At 42.6% G+C, this 18,018-nt stretch overlaps 2 protein-coding genes across 2 annotated transcripts; one reads left to right on the forward strand and one right to left on the reverse strand.

The window, feature by feature from the left end:
- Nucleotides 1-712: 712 nt before the first annotated feature.
- Nucleotides 713-14,088, reverse strand: LOC110986825 (MAM and LDL-receptor class A domain-containing protein 1-like). Its single transcript, XM_022249050.2, has 16 exons — nt 13,902-14,088; nt 12,766-12,966; nt 12,185-12,459; nt 11,363-11,438; nt 11,061-11,237; nt 10,190-10,434; nt 9,729-9,813; nt 8,722-8,835; nt 6,684-6,848; nt 5,961-6,235; nt 5,253-5,328; nt 4,505-4,675; nt 3,817-4,061; nt 3,550-3,634; nt 2,980-3,093; nt 713-2,778 (listed from the first exon to the last, which is right to left on the reverse strand). Exons 1-16 carry the CDS (start codon nt 13,990-13,992, stop codon nt 2,540-2,542), a joined length of 2,634 nt encoding a protein of 877 aa, XP_022104742.2. The 5' UTR covers nt 13,993-14,088; the 3' UTR covers nt 713-2,539.
- A 766-nt stretch (nt 14,089-14,854) lies between these two features.
- Nucleotides 14,855-17,464, forward strand: LOC110986815 (melanopsin-B-like). The gene has a single exon (XM_022249032.2). The coding sequence runs from the start codon at nt 15,275-15,277 to the stop codon at nt 16,358-16,360; it is 1,086 nt and encodes a 361-aa protein (XP_022104724.2). The 5' UTR covers nt 14,855-15,274; the 3' UTR covers nt 16,361-17,464.
- Nucleotides 17,465-18,018: the final 554 nt, after the last annotated feature.

Below are 18,018 nucleotides of genomic sequence, written 5' to 3' on the forward strand. Positions count from 1 at the left end.
CATTCAAGGTTGAAACTGGTATTACTATTTTTTAATCGCAACAAATTGAGATAACTGAAGCACCATCGCAAATTTGTCTATATTAATGTGGGCCTCTTTGTCCCAGAATCTATTTATACCTTCTTGTAACTAAGTGCTTAGTCGTGTGGTACCTTTGCCCATTACCAATCTGTTACGCTCACCATTGTAAGTCGTTATCTCACCTGTTATGGCACCAAAGGTCCCGCGATTTCTTCCCTTTTAACCATTAACAGAAAGCGGCAAATAAACAACGCCATACTGTCGGGTGAGGTTGTCATGGAGCAGACAGTCTAGTTCCTTGCCTTCCAAAATAATTATGAATGACATTTCCTATAGCCGGCAAGAATATCCATATACCAGGAATGGGACAAGAAACGATTTGTTGCTTGCCCAGCATTTGAACAATGAAAAACGACAGCGACAAAATTGCTCTTCTTTTAGTGTTTCATTTTGTGTTATAGGAATCTTGAGCATTTTAACGGGAGGGCAGTAGGTTCCATAAGCCAGTGTAAATAGCAAATGCACTATACGGGGAGTCCTCGTTAACCACAAATCGCGTTTGATATTTTAACTTTTTGCGATGATTGCAAAAGTGAAGTCTTCGATGGGTCCAGAAAGACAATGACTAAAAAATACCCTTAACACGTCATGGACAAAAGAGTTAGAGTCAAACACTGGCATCAAACAATAATATTTTACATTAACATATGTTTTATTCAAATTCTGTTTGGATATAAACACACTTTTCTTCAGCACATCAGCAACCAATTAAAGTTTGATTTGTATAACGTTACAAACTGACATCTCTGGCAGACGCGTGAGGCTTCGTTAGAGTGGTAACAGTTCATAAATATATGTGAATTTAAATCTCGTTAGGGCAAACATTTGAGTAAAAATCTTCTTTCTATTTCTGACTACCAAAACTGTAGATTTCTGTCATACGTTACCTCTAGTGACCTGTAGTTTGGCTTTTCATTTTATTATAAAATATACAAGCAAGCACAAAAGGCACGTTGTTGGTCGTATTAACTAACAAAACTTGCAAAAACATATTAAAAAGGAACAAAGAAAAGAGGTGACCATGTCAATAAAAAATATTGCCACAGTATATTCCGCTTAGTATTGCATAAATGCTACAGTACTAATATGTTGAAACATTCAATATGAATCAAACATTTTTTGACTAAATAACTATTTCTGTTGAACACATCGTTTTCAGCTTTTTCTGGCCCTTATCGGCTAATAACTCTGACCAGTTGGTAAAACCGTCATGTTTTCCACAGAGAGTATGTTTTCACCTACTTAATTGGTAATACACGTACCTGATTGTTTCACCTTAGATGCTTTTATGGCATTTTATCCGGACAAAAGAATGTGTAATTTGAAGTTTCTTAGGGGAACTTCAGCCCATTTACACGATATACACGACCGATGAAAAGAAAAAATATGAATAACTAACCTCAACGTTATGAGCCATCAATTTTGCAGTACTTAAATAAATCGCAAAGAATCTGTGCATAGTTCGACTATTTTGCTGTCTAATATAGAAAAATGGTTCAAGCCGAAGAAGACATGCGAATTGCAAAGTTTTAACGTCAGAAAAAGCATAACACATTCACCTTCGCGACTGACTTCAACGATGTGCACCCAGACTAGAATGAGGATGAAACTTTGGGGGTAGCTTTTAATTGAAGATCCTCACAGCCATGTTGTTTTTCCCAGTGACGTCCATTTTAAAAGCAGCACACTGAAATGGGACTGTTCACACTGATCTACCTGATCTGAATACAATGCACAAGTATGTACTCTCAATGAAATAACAATGAATATCCATCATTATACACGCACACAAAAAAAATGAAGAACAAGGACGCTGTGACCCGGGCGCCCATGCGCAGACGCGACGGACTACCGGTACATACACCCATTCAGGGGATGTGCACGCATGTTTTAAACATTAAATTGCCTCTTTTATAAATTCCTTTGGGGTCTTTAATCGTGCCAAATCTTCCCTTCATTCCTTTCCAAATAAGGTTGAAAAGCTTAAAATTTAACCACTTACTCACATAAAATTCTCTATGTTTGATCATATCTATACAAAAGGAGACAGGAGAGCTGAATGGACCTTAACTAACCCGGTGAAAGACATACTCGGTGGCGAAAGATACATAGCTTTGCAAGAATGACTATTTCGTCAAACTTGCTACAGATACCCAATTTCTTGCTCTTAAGATAGCCATAAAAATGATTTGAAGCAACATCTTCTGTAGTGAAGTTATTAACACAAGCGTTGATGTTTGTAAGAATTGTAATCTGCCATATGCAATCTGAATGTGTAGGCCCGACAAAAGAAGGAATCTTAAGATTTGTAAATGTAATGTGAGAACATTTTTTCCTTGGTCTACGGTTCAATGTACAAAGAAATCATTGCGACACATTGTTCTCTGCAACTGACAAAGATAGTTTCAACTACTTTCAAAGCCTGCGGATTCCCTGAACCCGTCGTGCATGGAAGCCACTAGATCCTAACCTCCCCGTGCTTCTCCCGCTCGTTATTTTCGGCCTCGAGCCCGTCGTTTGACATGGCCAGCTGCGTGCCGTCTGTGGAGTCGTCCACCTCGTACTCTTTGCTACCTCTGTTGCCACGGCAACTGGACCACATCAAATACACCACGACAAGGAGGACAATGAAGGCGCACCCACAGCCCACGCAGATAGCAACGATCGTCATGGTGTCCATCGGCTCGTAAACTGGCGCTGTGGATCAAGCAAAAAAGACTCAATTTTAAATCATACACTCTACCGTTCTATAACGTTTACACCTTCTTGCTATAAATGCATTCACCTCAGGAATCCTTACAGGTTTAATTTCAGTCAACAATCGCATCCGTCAATACCGTGACCGCATGGTGTTAACCATTCTCCTGTCTACACACACGAAATCAAATCTCTACGTACGTGCTTCGCAATGCGATCCGGGATATCCCTTACGACAGCTGCACGTATAGCTTGTACCCGTAGGAGTGCAAGTCCCTCCGTTCAGACAGGGCGAGCTTGCACACATGTCGACCTCTGTAAGGTGGCAGAATAATACATTACGGTGTAGTATTATCATTCAGATGTGAGAATAGGAAAGCCGATGGGCCAATTTCACAGAGATGCTTAAGCATGAAATTTGCTTAAGTGCGAAAAAACCTTACTTGATAAATCAGGTAACCAGCCAAAACTCCATGTTATGTATATTGTTTTGGGATCGTATTTAGCTGTTTTTGGTTAGCATGACTTGGCCTATCAGATAGAGTTTGCGCTGGTAGCCTTTGTTTATTAAGCAAAGTTTTTCCCGCTTAAGCAAATTTTGTGCTTAAGCAGCTCTATGAAATTGGCCCTGCAGGTACCTTCTGGTCTAAGTATTTTGCTTCATTTTCACACAGCCTCATTTTTTTGAGAGAACTTTAATAACTTTATGATAACTATACGCCTTTGTACTGCCAGCGAATACTTGAATTTGTAGATGGAGACATGTCTTACCCATGCAGTCATTTCCAACCAGGCTGATGTCATCGATGGCAATGTCACCTTGTGGTCCATTGCCTACCACGCCCTCAAAAGTGATCTGCACAGACCCATATCATAGGAATGGTTTTTAATTATGTTAACTGGCTAACGAGTAACAGAACTGCTTATTTTCGGTGCGCTAACGTACGCACAGTCGAGTTGTTTTCGAATTGAAAATGTATTTGTTAAAAGTAGCATAAAGCGTCTCATAATTCGAGATAGACAAGTTGACAAACTTACTTTATATGGCCCGGCTACATTTTTAAGATCGATCTCATGCTTCTTCCACACATCTTGACTTGTCAGAGGTACTTGATTCACCTGGTCGGACACGGCCACGTTCAACTGGCCCAGGTTTGACCCAAGTGAATGGTAGTAGAACTCCAGTTTGCACGCCGACCCTTCCATCTTGTAAAACTTCAGAGCGTCGAGGATTGCTTTGTCGCCAGCCGTGTGGTTAGAGGCTTCTATGTACATGTAACGGCCTTCAAGAGAATGGAAAATGCAGTTTTGTCTCCTTGTGCCCTCCATCCATTTAAATCTACAAAGTGTTGAGTTCAGTTTATCTCCCATATCGCCTTCTTTTTGATGGTTGGCCAAAGTTTGTCGAAATGATAAGTTTCCTTGGTTAAACCGGCTTTTCCCCATTTGTCCCATTACTTAGGGAGCATATGTTTATTTGTTGATAGTTGCATGGTAATTTGTGACAATTTGTGTTAATTCAGACATACAATCCTTGGTCGGGATATCTTTTTTGTTCCCTCTGAAATTCAAAATGATAGAATTTCCTGTTTTTGTAACCAGTTGGCCTACTCAGGAGACCAAGGTGGAATGTGTGCGCAAAGGTCATCTTTCCCACATTTGTCTTATCGGCTAGGTCCCATTTTGAAAGTGACGGTCCACGATGTCACCCAAGAGTTGCACTTACCTATTTTATCTTGTCCAAAGGTGTGGTCGTACATAGGGCCAGTGCCGGCAGTTTGTGTTTGGCCGCTCTGCCTCGTCCAGTCAAATTGATCGACGGTGTTATGAGATACTTGGTCAAGGAAGCACAGGTCACCATAGAGACTGCCCTCGAAATCACAGCTTTGTGGCACCTCTGTTTCAGGGAAGAAAGAGCAATAGGAAATTTGAATGAGTCCTGTCTTTTGTGAAACTGGCAACTTCGGATCTTTAAACCCACTTTCTTGTGAAATTTTAACCCCATTTAAAATTGAGACTCATTTTCTGTAGAAGCGCGTTGCTATGAAAACTCTCCGATCGGCAGGATATATTGGCTCTTTTTCAAACCTTGATCGCCCCTCCTGGCGAGTACAGTCTGTTTCGTTTGTCCTGTTCAACAGCGACGACTCAAAATACAAACCAACCTCGATACTTCGTCCGTGTTGGTACTGTCACCAACTGTTCCTTCATATGTTGAAGCTGAAACGCTTATTTAACAACTAAAAACACTCTCATAAATATATCGAAAGAGGCTTCGAATAGAACATAATTATGTTAGTGGTTGGGTGGCTGAAAATTTATCAATACCATTCATGTCAAATGCCGTAATAAGTACTTGACTTGTAAGCAACCAAGCAAAACAAAGCAAGACAAAAAAGGCGAAGTCGAGCTTCTAGCTTTTACAATTGCAATTAACATTACATTAGCTGAACGGTACTGTGTCACTGACTTACTTCCAGTCTGAAGCAAGACGTCATCTAAAGCAAGATAGGCGTTATTTGAGTCAGTCATTCGTGCTTCGAAAGCAATCTATGAAAATAGAAGACAAAAACTGTTTGAATGGAATGACGAGGTCTGAAACTGATAGCTGGGTCTACGCATCTTTCCGCCAACCAATCAACCTTTCATCCTAGATTTCGATATAATGTAAACGTCGTACAAGGTCATGGTTCCTTTGCACAATTACTTTTTATTTACCACAAAAAACTTGTTACACACATTTTATATCCCGGCCCTGATGGTTACAGCGATGTTTCCTTCTTGTAACACTCGTCTGCTGTCTACTAACACAAAGCATTTTCAATCGTGAAAAACGATTAATGTCTATTTTTTTCTTCTTATACATCTGTAGAAATGTTTCAACTGCATTTGATAATTTTGGATTGAGTGGTGTTTTTTTTTTACCTTTGCGCTGAATGAAAGAATGAAAAGAATGGTAAGATGAAAAAGTTGTAAGGACTAATGTGAAAGATACAAAGGAATGACGGCATGAGTAATCTCTGAGGGTAGCCTATCCTAAGATGAAGCAGCAGTCAGAGAGTGTAATATAACTATGTGGAATACCGACAGATGTCGAGGGCAGACCAAATGCTACGAAATGAATTGTTTTTGAGGAAAGAACTACAATAAGCAACAGTGATAAGAGGATCATCGTCACTCACCTGAAATTTGGCGGGATAATTTATGTTCATTCTGGCCTTTTGCCAAGGGTCATATCTCTCCATGGAAACCCCTTCGGCAGGGAATGACCAAACGGTCTCCATGGGTTTGGAGGACTCTTCGTGGACGATCTTCACCGTCAGATTGGACCGTGCGGAGCTGCTGTGGTACCAGAACGTCAGCACCGTGTGGGGAGCATCTCGGCTCCCTGAAATCATCGGCGTCAACATTCTCGACAAAGTGCCCTCTGTCCCCGCAGTCCGAGCGTAGTATTCATCTGAATTAAGGAATAACAAAACAAAGTTTTCTAAAGGGTCCATGAAAAAATAGGACAACAAAATTTACACGATAAGCATCTGTCGTTTTAAGTTCAGAAAATAACGAGACACTCTTCTTGATAATATTTTCATGGGCATTTTTCTCACCGTTTGCAACTGACACATGAAGCCGTTGTTTCTGTGATTAATTGCACCTTAGCAACCCACTCACCATGAAACACCCTTAAAAATGGTAATGTGAAGAAGTGTCAGGAACGTCAATTGGCCCGAAAGATGCACTCGAAAGGTGTAGATATATTTTTTTCATAACGCATGTAAACCCTTTCATGACATAATCTCCATTTCAAGATGTGATCGTCAATACACTGGGGCATATAATCTTCGGAATTTTTTCTACACACGGGGGGGGTGACTGATCCTACAAAATGAGATCCATCAGACACTCACCTCCAGAATGATCAGTCAACGGACCAACGTTGGTTAACAACACATACTGTCTCGCCCATGTGGCTGTGACTTCGCCCTCGACTGGCTCGCTCTGCCAACCACACAGATCCAGGGGCAGGAAATCGCACTGTATCTCCGTGGTGGCATTCTGGGCGGGATCTTCACCTGTTGAGAGAATTAAATTGAGAAGGCCGTGAGGGAACGAAGGAAACAAGACTGCAATGATCACATGGACGCGTTCCCTGCAGCCTAATGAAAGCTACCGGTAAATGGGCCTCGTGTGCGAAACGCGGAAACACGGCGAAGCTGGAATCCTTCTAACCTGCAAATAACCCAGCTGTTGCCAACAAACAAACGGCAAGAAATACGTATTCGGCTGACATCTTCCCTTCAAGGAGAAAAAACTCAAGGATCCCAAATGGCAAGCTTCGGAATCAGGTAAACTCCAGGAATAAATTTAATCCTATGATTGGTCACAAAAATGTCTTCCTGCATGCAGAATGGATTCCGCTCGAGTACACTGCAGCTCAAAGTGATTAATTATTAACACAAAAAGTCCCTCCTAATTCCAAAGTACAGGCTGATAACTACTGATTGCATGCATGCGTGAATATTTTAATTTAGAACACTACACAGCGCAGTATTCGGACACGTGTAAGCACAGAGGAATCTTCATCGACCAACCACGCAAGAAGAGGAGGGGTATGACCTCCTTACAACCTGAACAGCGACGGGGCGAGTCGTGCTGGCTGGATGGAAATCAGCTGACAGCAAAGTAAACGAACATTAGAAAAAAGATTAGACAACGTGGCGTTATTCGTAATGGCCTCTTGTCTCAACGGTAATGTGACTGGACGACAAAACCAACAAGGGTGAGGTGGGTGGGGTCCCACACAAGCACCCTTCTCACATCATTCCTGTCTACACACCTACTTAAAAGACTCATTTGTCATCCAGGGAATCAGCTCTCAATTAAACAAGGTGTATTATTTAAAAGTACTAATCACATGAACAATATTATGGATAAAATGTCATGCAGAATTGAAGAAAATTATAAATTCACCGTCTCAGAAACATGTCTCTTAAGTTCCTGATTGGCACAAACTGTGGTGTTGATTTAATACCCTTGTTATAATGTAACCATAAAAGGACCAGTGGTCCTATAGAAATAGCAAAGGACGTGAATTCAACACCAGTGTTACAGTGTGCATGTAGAGAGCACACCCTACCCAGATAGGCCTGTGTATTAAATCAGCGGGCGAATTAGAGTTCAAAGGTGTTCCCTCCTGATAATGATACATATAATCAAGAACCATTGTTAGTATGATTATGTACGCTGTAACTATGCGGAGAACAATCACGAACGATACTGATATCAGTTTCCGTAATCAAACCTGTCACTGTTTGTGTAAACTCGTGTAGTTTCCATGACTTAACAATTTAGATAAGAATAAATGATCATGGATGGACTTTTTTCAAGTCCGACAGATGTATTATGTTCGATCAGAGTACAGGTAAAAATAGGGGAAGGGTAAAAACGACATCGCTACAAAGTAGTTTCATTCAGGTTTCATTCAGAAAAATATGGAGACTCTCATAATTCACGCAGGCAAGTCCCAACACAAATAATGATACAAACAAGGAAAAAGACTGACACAAGACACTGCTTTTCGGTTGATACCATACATGTGTAGTGCCTTGCTAATGTGCAAAATTTTCAAAGTTACTATAGCACCAGACTACTTGACGATCTATCTTTTTGAACTGATAATAAAGAAGAAGTTTGGACACGTGCTAATCTGGCCTTAAGCATCAAACCTGAAGTCAGCCTGCTTCAATCTTGGCAAAAATGTAGAAGAAAGGACTTTGAGGTGAAACCTCAAAATTGGCAGTTGAAATTCACGTAATGCTATTTTGCCTCGTGCAATGTTGGATGATTGCGTTTGCCGAAGTTTTTCACGTGTCCCTGTAAGTCGTGCGGTGCGTGCTTTCTTCTTTGTGTGATATTTTATCAGGGTCGTTGGAGTGGGACATTTACCTCTCTCGCAAATTGGCGGGACGTCCCATCCGAGGCATTCGCAGGTGAAGCTGTCCCCGTCTGGCGTGCAGATTCCCCCGTTGAGACAAGGGGAGCTGGTGCATGCGTCAAACCCTGCAATGTCACAACGAGAGGAAAAATCCTGGTCTCTCTTGGAAAGACAAATGCCAATGATGGTTCTTTTCAGCCCCTGATCCTATTTAAAGTTTCTGTCTAAATAGAGCCAACTACATGTAGATGGCATAATGCATCTGATTTTAACGAAATAACGACGTTGTGGATGGCGTCATGTCGGAGAGGGCGCCTTTAAGGGCTATTAGTCAGAGCTCTAGATACTAGAAGCGCCAACTTCAGGCTTCATTATGTGGGCAGTACAACATGTAACCATTACGTGTTAATTTTCCATGTACACTGACGCATAATCCATCACTTCGGTTCCAACACGAGACACTCATGTGACAACTCTATCTATAAACAGCTCTGGTAGAAAGTCCACAAGGCATTCACCTGTCACTATTAACAGAACCAGCCATCCCAATGGGATTTTTTCAACCATCTCTTTTTAATGACACCATCTCTTTTTAATTTGTGGAAATGCCTTTTTATCTCCCGCAGTTGTTTTCACGTAATTACAGTCAGTTCAATAAAACATAATGTCCTCAATTAAGGTAACACAATCTGAAGATTGGCAATTTCGCCCAATGACGGACAATAGAAATGTTGACTAGAGGCTTGTCGACAATGAGATGACGAATCCAGTTGATTATGTTACAAGCAGACTATTACGGTTGACTGCATCTTCCAATAACTGTGAGCACATTGCTATGTACAGTATATGCATTACATGTGCATCGGACGGTTCGGCCGCGCCAAGCCCTAGGTACCAGCGTGCTCAGAACTTCAGCGCAGGCGCACGAAGCGTCATCCACCAGTCACTGGTTAACCTAGTGATTAAACATGGGACTTTAATCATCCAAACAATTACTAGACTAGTAGGGGTACCTCACCTGTGCATTTATCTCCAACTAAGCTGATGTCATCAATGGCGATGTCCCCGAGGTTTCCGTCACCCCTCATTCCTTGAAATGCTATCTAAAAAAAGACACCCAAAACCACTCGATCCGTCTGAACACAACCTCGACCTCACGTTGTCTGGTTTTTATACACCAAAGAAATGTATTCCTTTGTGCCTTAACCCAAAAGAAAACCGAACACCAATTACCTTCCCAACTAGCCACTGTAGATGCTGGGTTAAGTTTAACACGGATAACTTGTTATCTTTTATAGTTTCCCGGACAAAATAGAGAGTTCAGAAATAGTCAGTCTTTATGTTACTTTTACTGGTGGTAAAAAGGAAAAATGGGTCTGATCAAATCTGATACCTGATCTGGTTCTGCCATAATTATTTCAAGTAATGCTTTGACATTAAAAGCATTAGTACGGAAGACCACCTAAGAGGCATACAAACCCTGTATGTCCCGACTACGTGCGTCAGATCAAGTTCATACTTCTTCCAGGTGTCCTCGCTTGTCAGACTTATCGCGTATTCTTGGCCGGGCAGCCACACGTTCAGGCCCCCGATATCGCTCCCGAAGGCGTGGTAGAAGAATTCCAGTTTACAGGGGCTAACGGACAGCTTGCTGTATTCCATACTATACAGCACCGCTGTCTTCTCCTCTTCGGGGCGGGTGGCTTCGATGAAAAGATAGTGCCCTACAAGCAACCAAACAAAAGCAGACAGAATAGGATGGAGATGCTGTCCAGAGGATTGGAGTTGTGTTTAGAGGAGCAATATCCATGCAGTGCACTTCTTGTGTATGTGTTTGCTCAAGAATTTTGAATACTTTTATCCGAGATTAACTTGTAGCCTGGACAGAGTTGCCAAGTGTGGCATCTCACATTGGATCCTGTATGGCTCTGTGGTCGTAAACAGTAAAATGAATGCACAGGGTGATACGTGGGCTTATAGTCCATCGTAACCTATCCAGTCTTACTGGCCTCGAGCTAGACCAAGAGAGAGCGCTATATTCTTAGCAATGGAGGCTCCTTTAGGCGGAACTGAACTTCGCTGGTTTACGGACTACTAGGAAATGAACGCCTCACAGTCGCATCGCTACCGACAAAATGAGCACTCCCGACCAACACGGCTCTTTTCAACCGGTGAGGGGGTGCTCCTGCTCCTACAGTTCTTTATACATGCATATTTTTCTACCTATACAAGGTCCAGTTTAGGGCGAAACTGTTTCTGCCATTCAGTGGTTTCTTTCTACAGTGGCTTGCCCGGTCTTTCTTCCAGTAATTACGTGCATGCATCGCTCCTTTATGAGGTTACGACTTACCATTTCCTCCCTTTCCCAAGGTATGATCGAAAAGCGGGCCCGTGTCAAGAGAGGGCGTTTCTCCGCTCTGTAGCGTCCAGTCAAAATCGTCGACGGAGCTCTCGGCCAGTCCAGCTTGGTAGAACTGGCACAAGTCGCCGAAAATGTTGCCTTCGAAATCACACGTCTTGACAACCGCTGGAGCCATAAACGGATACACAAGAAACTGAAATGGCTTCTCTGAAGGAAACCCCAAAGTTATTTTCTTAAACAAATTACCGTGACGTACAGTGAAACGAAAGTGTTGTAAAACAAAAACTCACGTCCTGTTTGAAGAAGAACATCATCCAATCCAAAGTACTCGGTCTCGTTGTTCTGCATTTCGGCATCGAAGGCAATCTGAAAGAAATCGGAAAATCGATATCAATCATATCTTTCAATCGACAGTATTCTGCCCAGTGGGGGCAGATATCAGCATTGAACAAATCAAAGTGAATACTTTGTCTTGAGGAAATTTATGTAAATAAAAATAAGGTCACAAAATAGGTGAGCACTTTGCTTCCTTTTTACAGAGCTGAACTATTTTGTGCTCAACTCCATATCAACGAATGAGCAGACTTGAACAATATACCAACTACTGCAATAAGTTCAGAAAAGGAAAAAAATAGGCCGTGCTCGGAATCCATCCTTCATCGATAAACTAAATGACCATTGCCGCAAGAGTGTCTTGAATATAGATATATTACGCAGAAAATGTAAAAAGTGAGACAGTGGATGTGCATGACTGGTAGCAGTTTGTACAAAATAGCAGCATATTTGGTATAACGATCACTCGGAGACAAACCAAACAAGATGTTGTACAGTCACTTTTCCGACCACCAAGCAAAGGTTTACACAGCCAGGACCACTGTATGTATCTCTTGCTATTAAGCTTCAGCTGCAGTGTAATGTCAATTACATTTCGAAATGAATCTTCCTCTGCTGTTATGAGCTTTAGAAGTTTAGATAGATCTAGTTCCTCAAACCACGAATTATTAGGCGTATCGATTCCTGGGTTCGTTTCACTCAATTCAGACTCAATTTAACTCATTGGGGAAGTAAACAATGGGAGTTTTGCTCCAGATTTTAACAGGCCATAAAATTACCTGAAACTTAGCGGGGTAATTGATCGTATGTCTAGCAAGCAGCCACGGATCTCCCCTTCCAAGTGCCACGCCTTCCTTAGGGAGAGCCCATATGATCCTGCTTGGCTTAGTCTGGTCCTCGTGGATTATGCTGACGGTGAGGTTGGCAGTGGTTGAACCCACGTGGTACCAGAAAGACACCACCGTGACTGGCGCGTCTGGGTTGCCTTCAATCATCGGTGTCAGGAGACGCGCGACCTGCCCCTCTCGTCCAGTCGCCGCGGCGTAGTAGGCATCTGGTAAACGACATGACGAGAATGCACTTCAGACATTGCATTGGGTTGTTTTAGCTGCCTTGATCAATGCACGTGTCAGTGTCACGTGATTATGGAAGTATCACGTGCTCGTGGAAATGTCCACTCCTGTTTTTGTTAGAGCGTATGACATACAGTGATGGCTCGAAGAAAATTAAGCTCTACATCCAGAGAGGAAATAACTAGCCTCTCCTCACTTCTGGTACGACGTTGGGGGCGTTGCATTGACCCTCTCTGTCTGAAACTCAAAAATTAAATTTGAAAAGGCAGATAGAGGACAGGACATACCTTCCGAGTGATCAGAGAAGGGGCCATAACCGAGGCCGGTTGTGGAAGGGTCGGAGATGCTATCAATGATCGTAGTCAGAAAATCCACCCTCTTCCACCTGGCGGTTATGCCAGGAGCAGTCTCGCTCGTCCAGTCGCACAACCTCGGTGGCTTAAAGGAGCATTGGATTTCCGAGTACAAGACGTCTGCTACATCAGCACCTGCAAACCAGGATGCAGTCCGAACTAATGCGGGCTCGAGAGGGATTTCTTAAACTCTAATAAAAGCCCTCTTGCCTTTAATGTTGAGACGAGTAACCCAAAGGGATGAATGAAATCGAAGGAAAGTGCTAATGAAAAATTGCACAAATAAAAATACACAGATGCATCCTTTGGAATTGCTTTCGCATTATGTTTTCACCCTATTTTAGAGTTATCGACGATACCTCTACTGGCTTGTAAATATGAAATGAATCCTGCAATTTTCTGCTTTTCACACTTTCCGGAGGGCTGTTAAACAGTGGCTTAAGTTTGGAAATTGGGTGGGGAGGGGGTTAGGGGACGGGGAAAAAGTGGGGAATGGCTTGCCCCTTGCACTCTAAAAACTCTGGGGTCAGATTGACCCAGAATCGGGTCCCCTTCGGCGAGACGCTTTTCTGGGTCAGATGACAACCCAGAAAGGGTCAAATACGACCGGAAAGGGGGTCACTTCTTGACGCAGAAAAGGGTCACGGCGATTGGGACCCAATTTTGGGTCAATCTGACCCCGGAGTTTTTAGAGTGTGGGGGATGACGGTAGAGTTGTATTCAATTAATACGTCGCTATGCTGATTGCCAATGCTCTGCCCATTTAACTCAGGTGAGGACAGTGCGGCCAGGCCGCTGAAGTGGTTCTTTCTTCAACCTCCAACTCTATGGCCCAGTTTCACATCCCAAGCGTGCAGGTCAACATGTGAACAGATATAAGACCATGCCACAGACTCAGGTACCTTGTAACTGTAAACTTGTAGTGAAAAGTTTCCATACATTCGGCTTAAAAGTACTTGCCCCAATCCTGTACAGTTCCAACCATTCCTGCTCATTTCACGGGTAATAAACTAGGGCATTGGACATCAGAACCAGACAACCCCGTAAGAACTCAATATTTTCACACTAACCTGTTGTCGACGAAATCACCAGTCCAATGCAAACCAAGGGTAGAATTTTGATGAACATGACTCTCGATGAAGACCTGTTATATATCTGCATCAATGAGGTCGAACCTGTTTTGATACATGTATATGTCTTGCAGTGCTTAGTTTGGGGTCAACGCAATCAACAACAGTAACACTGGGCTTTTTAATCTTCGGTTCACGGTCCAGACCTATATGGTATCATAACGCGGCTGGGCAATATCTATTTACACTTCTGTCGTTACTTCGGGTGGAAGTTTAATCATTAACAAAAAATGAGGGAACTTTTAAGCTATGCGAGAAGTGCGTATATCCACTACCAACAGCGACTATCTCTGTCGGTAACAAAGGTTTGTGGAATGATGACGCCAAACTCAAAATCAGTGCACAGTACTCTTCTGATTTGCTGGGTAATAAAGATCCGAAGGCGATCAGAGGACAGGGTGCAAAGGCTGACCCGCCCTGGAAGTTGACTCGGCCACTGTAAGACTTCAGGAAAACTTGCATAGGCCCTTATAACATCTTTACGTCAGGTTTGCATCTAGCTCGCGCTCGCGTAGTAGCTAATAAAATGCTCAGTCCAAAGGCAACTCGTCAGCAGCCTGCATATAGCAGGTGCCCAGCTTTTGAAGGAATGTTGCAAATACTTTTTTGGTCATGACTGTGCATCGGTAGCGGAAATATCATTACCTTTAAATGAAATTATTTAATTATATTTTTTTCACCTCACCAATATCTGACTACCATTATCTTTATTTATTTCTGTTCCTGATAAATCTTCATAATGGAAATGTAAAACTACCGAAATCAAGAGGGAAATCTTCAGTGGAAATGAAAGGGATTTCATTCATCAACAGGCCATCAGTCCCAAGTCGAATAAGGCCACGGTTATTGAAATAACACTAACTGAGAGGAGTAAAAACAGGCAAAAAAGCCAGGTAAATTGATTGAAGTCTACAAACCAGGAAGAGTTTGTTTGTTCTGTTCCCAGAAATGATACAATGTATGACACGATTAGTTTTGAAATTGGCCACAAACGTTTACGTAAAAACGAACAAAAAGCAAAACATAGTTTAGATGTGAATCATCGTTATTTCCTCCTCGGCACGTAGCCCGGTAGATCTATGTTGGAGCGCTAGTTACTGCAAGGAAAACATCAATCATGTAATTAAAACGAAAGGTGTGAAGCTGTTTGAGCAAAAGTAGTAGTGTCACCATAGAAATAAAATCAGCTTCATTTCCTCATTCTGACAGTCTTGCCAAGGGGCCCAAGCTTACCGCACTGAAGCTTGGAGTCACGGTAGCCAAACAAAGCAAAGATTCTGCTTTTTTTTACCGTAACTGCTGGCTTATTCACCATGACAGAAAGCATTACAAACGCGTCTACAAATTGCTCGTCGGCTGATTTGTTGTCAACTGACGGAGCTTTCACGAAGTATGACTTTCACCTTGAAGACCCAGTCCAAAGGATCATCATCGGCTGTGTCTACACCCTGGTGGCCGTTGTAGGCTTCGGGGGAAACCTCCTGGTGATCCTGGCGGTTATCATGTGTAGGAAACTCCAGACTCGCACCAACGCCTTCGTGGTTAACCTGGCCGTAGCCGACTTCTTGACGTGCAACACGGCACCATTCACGGCGCTGGCACTGTTCAGCTTGAACGGATGGCCTGAGGACGTGCCGCTGACTGTTTGCGCTGTCATGGGTAGTCTTTTCTACGTCGGTCTGGGAGGTAGCGTTATGAACTTGGCTGCAATCGCCATAAACAGATACGTTCTCATAACCAAGACAAAAGCCACATACTGCTCCATCTACTCCCCAAAGAAGATGGCAGCTATGCTGGCCTTCACGTGGCTATACCCTGCTGTTTTAGTCTCTTTACCCTATTTCGGGTTCGGCAAGTGGGGATACTCCGAGAAATACAAGACTTGCATCAACCAGGAGGACTCCTTGAAGACTCAAGATCTCTACAGCTTGGTGGCCTCTCTCGCCGGGTACCCAATCCCTCTTATCATCTTGTTGGTGTGCTACATCAAGATCTACCTCCACATCAGAGGCCACTTGAAGAACATGAAGGCTAAGGGAATGAGTATCGAGATGATTTACCTGTCTAGCTCCAAGACTACAATCCGACCGCAACCCCCAAAGAACCCCCAATCCACCAGGTTTAGCAAACTACAGGTGGAGATCACAAAGAATTTGTTCTACGTGATCTGTGCTTTCGTGGCATGCCTGGCTCCTTACACTATCTCAAGCATGATCTCTTCTAGCGATCCGGCAATTCCCTGGACTGGAATGATGGTCATCTTCAACAGCAGTGTCAACCCGATCATCTACGGGGCCAAACACCCACACTTCAAGGGGGTGCTTCGTCAGATGTTGCGGTGCCGGTACCATCAGATCCCCGAACCTTCCAGCTGTCTGCGCAAGATCATATCCCGATAGATGCAAACCCTGTCAATATCAGTTGATTTACAAACTTTCGCTGATCAGGTTTGTTGATTTAGTTCGTTGTTCCCACGTCGTTACTTCTAGGGCATCATCATTCCTCGGCCCTTTCCTTCTTTGCCAGGGGCGGATCCAGAATTTTCCAGGGGGGGGGGTGATCCTGGATTTGCCAAAAGGGGGCTATGAACTAAATCAGTAACGGTAAAATGCCCTCACGGCGTGAGGTATCGTCCGGAGCCACTTTGTGTTAGGCGCTCTGTGGTGGAATTTTCAGAAACCTCTTTATACTTTTTTTAGAATTTATATATCTTGATTAAAAGGGGGCGTGCGAGCTCCACGCCCCCTGGATCTGCCCCTGTTTGCTTATTCTTGGCTGTCAGTTTCAACATCTTTTTAGCCTCCTGTCAGTAGCTAACTTTAAGGGCAATGCGTGTACATAGATTTCACACTGTAGTGAATTCCTGAACAGCTTTAGCGTTGCAGTCCTGCCCTGGCTTTTTCAGAGGTCGGTTAATCCCCCTGTTTGTTCAGAGCTGCGGCTTTTATAATTGAATTCAATGGACAGGGCAGAGCTCTTCATTCCAGCAAAGTAGTATAAAAGCTTAGTGCATGCAGAATGCAACATTCACTCCTTCGCTGTGCAGCCGAGCTTCCACAAGTCACTGGTCCACTACTTCATCTAGCAGCTATTTTTTTCTTAGTTCAACTTGTGTCCAGATGCGGGGATAGGATCTGATTAGGCAGTGTTTTCTCACTACGGTGACTGTTCCCGCGGAAGGACACATTTCCTAAGTATTAATTATTGTACATATAAAATCTTCACTGTTTCGTCGAGTCAAGAAGCGGCCAGAGAAGACCGAGACTCAAGTTTTTCCTTTAGGGGTAATTGTTATTATCTTTATTTAATTAAATTAAAGACCTCTAAAACACCTGAACATATTTGGCCAAATACCTACGCCCGCTACATTCTCACTTTTTAGGCCTACAACAACCATTCAAATTCCTGGCATCTAAGGGTATTTCTGCTGTGTTTATTGCAGGGTTTTATAATCAACCGATAAATTATCTATTATTCCACGTGTCAAAGCAGTTGAAACATAGGATAAGTGTTTATATGATTGATATCAATTAGAAAAACCATATTCGTGTATCAACTTTATTTATATTTTTTTGATTTGATCAATCGATGGATCCTGCATGTATAGGATGAAAAAGTAATAAACAGCCTCTTCAGACAATGGGGATCTCAAATGCCCAGACAGACGTCCCATCTCTGGTTGGGCCATAGGCCTATTTAGCTGAACATGGACTCGAGAAAGAAAATTATCAACCATTGGACCGGGAATTATCAACCATGGTACCGAAAATTATCAAACATTGTATCGAAAATCATCAACCATTGTACCGAAAATTATCAACCAATTTATCGAAAATCATCTCCGTTGTACCGAAAATTATTAACTATTGTATCGAAAATCATCAACCATTGTACCGAAAATTATCAACCAATTTATCGAAAATCATCTCCGTTGTACCGAAAATTATTAACCATTGTATCGAAAATCATCAACAATTGTACCGAAACTTATCAACCAATTTATCGAAAATCATCACCGTTGTACCGAAAATTATCAACCATTGTACCGAAAATCAAC

Source organism: Acanthaster planci, linkage group LG05, assembly GCF_054643075.1.
Source record: "Acanthaster planci isolate LZ-2023a linkage group LG05, COTS_SCS, whole genome shotgun sequence".
Classification (NCBI taxonomy): Eukaryota; Metazoa; Echinodermata; class Asteroidea; order Valvatida; family Acanthasteridae; genus Acanthaster; species Acanthaster planci.

Bases quoted from the DNA above. Each gene is read 5' to 3' on its own strand.
- LOC110986825 (XM_022249050.2), bottom strand. From the start codon at position 13,992: ATGCAGATATATAACAGGTCTTCATCGAGAGTCATGTTCATCAAAATT. The intron at 6,849-8,721 runs GTAAATGTCCCA...TTCTCTCAACAG, and splicing joins CCCGCCAATTTGCGAGAGAG to GTGAAGATCCCGCCCAGAAT. The intron at 4,062-4,504 runs GTAAGTGCAACT...ATTCTCTTGAAG, and splicing joins CTTTGGACAAGATAAAATAG to GCCGTTACATGTACATAGAA.
- LOC110986815 (XM_022249032.2), top strand. From the start codon at position 15,275: ATGACAGAAAGCATTACAAACGCGTCTACAAATTGCTCGTCGGCTGAT.